This window comes from Nannobrachium achirus, assembly GCF_963921795.1.
Source record: "Nannobrachium achirus genome assembly, chromosome: 17".
In the NCBI taxonomy this organism is placed as follows: Eukaryota; Metazoa; Chordata; class Actinopteri; order Myctophiformes; family Myctophidae; genus Nannobrachium; species Nannobrachium achirus.
Genome location: NC_137824.1, coordinates 34,692,267 through 34,698,862, shown reverse-complemented (window position 1 = coordinate 34,698,862; position 6,596 = coordinate 34,692,267). Strand labels below are relative to the sequence as shown.

Sequence of the window (6,596 nt, the reverse complement as noted above, 5' to 3'; positions counted from 1 at the left end):
TGTAAAATATGGGTCATGTCCCTCACACTTCATTTCCTGCATAGTCTAAGCGTGTGTGTGTGTGTGTGTGTGTGTGTGTGTGTGTGTGTGTGTGTGTGTGGGAGGGTGCACGTTAGTTACTGTGCAGAGATTCTGACAAGATGTGAGTCCTATTTCAGACTGTTTCCGGATGTTGCAGAGTCACCTCACAGGCTCAGGGCCCTCGAAGAGAGGCCACGCCATTACAAGCCATGCCTTCAGACACACAGACTGAAATAACGCCCAAATACTCTCCCCTCTCTTGTTCTGTAATGGAAACATGACTCAAACAGCAAAATCCTCAGTGAATGTACCCTTTTTACACTGGGCCTGGGACCAGTTGTCAGAAGACACCGTGATGTTCTTCAAATAAGTGTAGGATGGAAGGAGGGAAGAGAGACACAATGGTTTAAGAGCAGTGGGTAACAGCAATGAGGTACATTTACTTGAGCACTGCACCAAAGTAAAACATGTTTGCATCTGTACTTTACTTGAGTATTGGTTTGTTATAGTTATTATGACTTTCACGCCACTACATTTCAAAGTCAAAATTTCTACTTATGACTCCACTACATTTCTAGGAAGGGAAAACACACATTGAATCGAATTAACCACTCAAGCCTTGTTTCAAATATAGAGAAAATAGCCAACCTACAAGCTCACAATAACTTTTAATACTTGAACTTTTTTTTTTTTTTTTTTAACTCAAGTGCAAATTTGACAGAGCATCTTTCACTTCTAGTCAAGTAATATTTGTATACTTTGACAGTACTGGAGTTTTAGTACTTTGCCCATCACAGGTTCAGAGCAGGAAAAGCTCTAGATTCAACCCACAACTACATCAACAGTGTCTGTCTGAGTAGATGGCGCCTTTGAACGAGACGCCAACTCCTCACTGTGCATAAATATAAAATGTGTATGCATGACAACAAAAAAGATCAAAGATAACTGCGTTCGACTGCCTTTTACCCCAATATGAAGGTTTACAAACAGCCGACTCAGAATGCAAGATGTTTGGAGGTTCTATTGGACTCCTAGACAGGACTTGTCTTTATCTTGGGAGCAAATATCTCAAAGTCAATATTAGATGGATCTAATTGAATCAGTGATGACAGAACAGCTATTCACACTTGGGTCTTGAACCCATCCCCCCTATGAAGAAATTCAATGGCAAAGGTGATGTTTAACACGTTTTAACTAGTTGTGTTTAACTACTCACAGGGGGATTATTACAAACGTCTTAAAGCTGAACACTGCAAAGACCTTTGTTCTTGGTGAAGCATAAAGACTGACTAAGTGCTAGGTTGGTCTAACCTGATGTCAAGACTGCGTTGTGTTAAGACAAGTTCTGTTGAAAAACTCACACAGGTAAGTAATAGAAAAAACAAGTCAACATCTGGCATAGCATGCTTGTAAAGAAAAAACGACTGGAGACGGCACTTTCGAGGAAAATTCCCAGGACTTATTTTTATTAAGAGAATTATAGAACATAAGAGTGGGAGCAGACACCTGCATTTGTCAGAGAAGAAGGATCCAAATTCACCGTTTTCTTTATAAGAAAAAAAAAGTGTGTTTTTAGAAAAGCTGACGGCGACAGCAACGGGATGGAGAACGGGAGCTATGTCACACGCAGGGTCGTCTAGGAGACAGGTCAGAGGGTCGCCCTCACTGTTCCCGGAATGTTTCACATGTTCGTCTTCCTCTTTCTTATGGACAACGCTCTTTTTTTTTCAACACGCTTTTTTTTTGTTGCTTTTCTGTTTGTTTTTTCTTCCTACTCTTTTTTAAAACACGATTCAATGATAAAAACAGGAACATGAGACAGAAGCAGGGAACTCACTGCACATTTAGAGGTCTAGAAGAATCACCCATATAGCATGGTAGAACCGTTAATAAAACGTGAATAAAAGGTTGAGCCGTAGCAAGAGCAGGGTGGGGGACGGGCGGGGGGAAATGGGGAGGAGAGGGTCTAATCGGCGAAGGATATAGGGGTGTTAAAAGGGGGGTGGGGGGGAGAGAAAACACAGGAATACACAACTCACAACATAGCCAATCCGGCAGGGACGCACTTTCTACACCAAACAAGCCTTCAACAATCATGAAATGCCATTTAAAAAAGATTTTAGTGTGTTCATCTTGCTTGCAGACACTTGATATGACCACTGCAAATCTGCAAGGCGCTCCATATTTCAGCTTTTGCTTTTTTGTGCTAAAAATCTGTACGGATACTTATAAAATCATTGATAAAAATATTCCTCTGTTAACAATACGCCTTGGAGGGAAACCATGTGAGAGACTTGAGGGGAAGGGGACAGGGGGGAGTGGGGGCTGGCTGGCTTGGGGGGGGACTGGGGGGTCGGAGAGAGGAAGAGGAGGAAGACGAAGGTTCGGCAGTGTTGCTACTCAGACTTGGCCTCCTCTTTCGCCTCCTCCGGAGCAGCCTCCTCCTGCGGGGTGAAGAGGAGAGGACAAGGTCACGAAAGAAACAGAAGCAACTCCGGTTTGTGTAACCTGTCCAACTTGTCATCAAACTCATTTCTGTACAGAAGTTAGAAAATCAGTGTATATGTACATATAGATCATATATAAAAGCATGTTATATCTATGTGCCGTTTTATGTGCTCAGGATTTGCCAGCGTGGGTGTGTGTGTGTGTGTGTGTTGCATTCACCTCATTGGTCTTGGCCTCCCCGTTCTCAGAGTGGTTCTCCTCGTTGGCCTCTGCCTCGGCGTTCTCCTTCGCCTTCTTGGTTTTCTTGTCTTCTTTCTTGTCGTTCACTACCTTCTCTTTCTGCAAGGAAAAGGGCCAGAGAGAGGGGTCTGTCAGAGGAGAGTTCCAGTGCCCCGGACAGGGACTGGAACCCGGGACCTGCTGCGTACGCAGTCTTACCTTTGCTGCCTTCTTAACCTTTGGTTCCGCCTTGGCTGCCACGGGTTTCTGTGTAAACAAAAGAAGAAAATGGAGATTTTAAGCATGTTTTTATTTATCTATTCATATACCCTTTCAAAGCCTACATAGTTTGTAGTTGTATCCTTTGTTTTGCACCGATATACAGTAATATGAACAAGTACAATAATGTCTACATGTCTAATAACAAATTTTACTATATATGAACTTTATTGGTATGCTTTATTTTGCATATATATGTAAATACAGTAATATAAACAAGTGCAATAATGTCTATATATCTAATAACTCATCTCCATATATATTCATTTTATTGGTTCCATAGTTTGTATCTTTTGTATAAAACTGTATAAACTGCTAATAGATTCATGTGTAAATATATATAATATTTGCTACTGTACATTGGAATGCACTGACCTCACCTCAAGACAAATTCCTAATCAGGGGAAACTTATTCTGGGAATAAGTTTATAGAGATATCACAGACAGCTACAGGGCGACAATAATGTATCTCTAATCTTAGTTTAATGATCTTAGCTCCTTACAAATGGATATTTTGAATCTCTTCATTTTGCCACCAATCTGGTATTAAATATGAATATATAAACGTGCTATAATTGTGTATTTATTAATGACCGGTCCAGCAGATCTTAGTTGCTCTGATTTCATGTAAAATTGATGTTTATTGTGTTACAATGCATTTTTTTAGTTTTAAAAGACATTATATGCTCTTGTAATGTTATGTTCTATTATTTAGCATAACCTAGAGCTATTATTTGAGTTTTAAAGTAATAGCAATCAATTTTGAGGTCTAATATGTGAAACTAAGACGTTTTATACATTTTGATTAGTGTAAATGACATATTACCTTACAATTTCTTTGAAAATGGCAAAAACTAGTTCTTTACTTGTTTTAATGCATCAAAAAGCTGTTTAATCCTTTAATCATTGATAATATGTCTTTTAATTTACTTTAGAGCCTTTTTACTAGTCTATACGTGGTTACTGGTTGTATTTAATCATGTAAATAAGTAAAATGTTGCATTGTGTCCCTGAGACGTGGTCCTTACCGCTGATAACCGAGCTGATCTCCTCTGGGGCTGAAAAGGGAAAAAATACATTTCATTTGGGCTTTGATTCACACACAACTACACACTGAACACTTCACATGCAAATGTGACTCATTATCTTAAATGAGTGGAAAATCTCATTGATATTTGTTAAAAGTTGATTATAGCGGATGTATTGGGTGTAGTGTGGCACGGTGGTCTCCTACCTCCTCCTTGGCCTCTCCATCTCCTCCCTGTTGATAGAAAACACAAATGTGACAAATTTAGACAAAATTCACTAAAATGTTGCATCACTAATGCTTTCCCTGTCCGTTAAAACGACAGGAAACCCTTGCTTAACGCTTTGGCCGTGTTTTATGAGCGGCCGAGAGGCGGCGAAGAAAACTTTCTCTTTTCATGTGAAAACTCTAATTTATTTTCAATAGGTGTAGTTTTAAATGTGTGGAGGCATGCAATAGTGGACTATTGCACAATTTCAGAAATAGACTTTGAGGTATTAACTCTAAGAAGCCATGGACCCCTACACTGAGGCCCCGGGCCCTGCACTTCTCTTTCCCCCCCTCTGTTCTTTCTCTCATTCAATTCATGGAGCTCAGATTTGAAAGCTGGCGCGGGAGCTTTATTATAAGGGGGAGGGACCAACCGGGAGACTCTAGGGCTCCTCCAAGCGGCAGCGGGACGCCATCGCAGCCATTTGGGACTACGAACAAAGAAAGAAAATATATAATTTTATCGAAATGCGACGGCGAATGTCCACTTTTAACATCAAAATGCAAACTAGGGGCACTAGTGCATTTTCTGGCGACACTTTCGGGCGGTTTTAGGGGCCGATGTGCGATAAGTCGAGCGTTTGCTCTCGGCAAGTCGGCGAGGAAAAGGTAACGGTAGACAAGAGCTGCAAAGCATGGCTGCTGCTTGTGCTTTAACTGCATGGAGACCAGAAGACTTCTGACTCCCCCAAAGGACAGCGGCTCGCAAGGAGAAAAACACGATTTATAAGGCGCACACGATCGGGAAAATAACCACTCAAACACACAAAAAATACAGATTATATCTAGAACAAAGGCAAAAATCCCCGACGACGGAGACGGTTCATAATTCAGGTTATAATTAAGTAATGCCTCGGAACAGGGGGGATGTCTTCTTCATAATATTTTTTGCATTGCATTCATAGTCGAGATTCCGATCTAAAGTAAATTTTCGTCAGAATTACGTACCTTTCTCTTGGGCATGTTGGATCTGGGGGGTTTTGTTTCGCACAAACACAAAGTTAAAAAAAAGGTGTTATTTTCTTGTGTTGGACGCGGGGGTTTTTCAGTGCATGTGAAGACGCTGGGTGTCTTGTGCTGGGGCAGTGTAGTAAACACACAGAGAAACACAGCAGACACCACACTGGTTGAATGGGGGGAGGGGTGCGGCCAAACCGCCCGATTGACGGCTCCCCGGGCCAATGGCGTGGCGCCATTCGGAGCCTGCTGCAGAACGCTTGGGAGTTCTTTTTTGTTTTTTCTCCCCCCCTGGCCCGAAACCAGCCGAAGAGAGCCGATCCGGGGAAACAGCCGATCTGCAAGCTCACCGCGCGTCGCCGCCGCGGTGCGCGGTGAGCTTGCAGATCGGCCGTTTTCTTTCGGGCGCGCGACGCCGCCGTACGACCGGAGCACAAATCTAGGCTTTTTGGAGGAGCCGGTTTTTTTTAGGGGGACTACCTCTTTCCCGGGTGTTTTGACCAGATGGGCGTGGTTTTGAGGTTAGGTTTTGGGCATAACTTCTTTTAGGGTTAAGGTTAAGGCTAGGCATAGTGTTTGTGAGCTTAGGGTTAGGTTTAAGCGTAGTTTTACTGAGGTTAAGGTTAGGGCTACGGTTAGGTTTAGGCATATAACCACGCCCACCTGGTCGAAACACCAGGGAAGAGGGCGTCCTGAGTTTTTAGCGCTGAATGCCCCCCTTGCAGAGACGAGCTACAAGAGAAGGAAACCCCATAAAGAAAGAAAGAATTAAAGTATTGCATATTTTGAAGGCCTCCTTAGATGCTATTTGAGCCCCATGTTACGCTATTTATGTGTGTTTGTATACATATACGCGCGTCCCTCTTTATATTTACAAGCCAGAACTCACAGTCACAGGCTGAGCTCGGTCGGTGCATTTCTTGCAGCCGACCTTGCTTTAGTTTTGTACCAACGACTTCGTGTCGTGCACAAAGGACCGCACGACGAGACGCCAAAAATGACGACGAATTTTTCACTCGCTGTTGTGAGTCCAATATGGCGCCCAGTTCCTCTACCGACACGTTTTTTTGTTTGTCAGTCGAGTCGGCTTTCCCTAAATTCATTTGAAGAAAAGGCTGAGGGTGACGGCTGCGCCACGCGCCCGTAGGTGGCAGTGTTGGCCCACAGAGGCCGTCGAGTAAAATGTGTTATACAGGGTTATACCCTTATTATAACTCTATGGTTGTACCTCCCAGTGGTGGAAAAAGTACTCATATAAGTATGAATACTGCAATGTAGAAGTACTCTGTTACAAGTAAAGGTAATAATTCAAAATGTTCTTGCGTTAAAGTACAAAAATAGAAAGTATTCATTATGCAGAATGTCCACACAATGT

The 6,596-nt window shown here is 42.5% G+C and overlaps 1 protein-coding gene across 1 annotated transcript; it reads right to left on the bottom strand.

Annotated features, from left to right (window-relative positions):
• Nucleotides 1–1,458: 1,458 nt before the first annotated feature.
• Nucleotides 1,459–5,347, bottom strand: hmgn6 (high mobility group nucleosome binding domain 6). The gene is made up of 6 exons (XM_080745883.1): nt 5,213–5,347; nt 4,202–4,228; nt 3,996–4,025; nt 2,908–2,955; nt 2,689–2,808; nt 1,459–2,465 (listed from the first exon to the last, which is right to left on the bottom strand). The coding sequence occupies exons 1-6, from the start codon at nt 5,225–5,227 to the stop codon at nt 2,418–2,420; spliced, it is 288 nt and encodes a 95-aa protein (XP_080602009.1). The 5' UTR covers nt 5,228–5,347; the 3' UTR covers nt 1,459–2,417.
• Between the last annotated feature and the right edge of the window lie 1,249 nt (nt 5,348–6,596).

Bases quoted from the DNA above. Each gene is read 5' to 3' on its own strand.
- hmgn6 (XM_080745883.1), bottom strand. The intron at 4,026-4,201 runs GTAGGAGACCAC...TTCCCTTTTCAG, and splicing joins ATGGAGAGGCCAAGGAGGAG to CCCCAGAGGAGATCAGCTCG. The intron at 2,466-2,688 runs GTGAATGCAACA...TTCACCCCGCAG, and splicing joins GGGAGGCCAAGACCAATGAG to GAGGAGGCTGCTCCGGAGGA.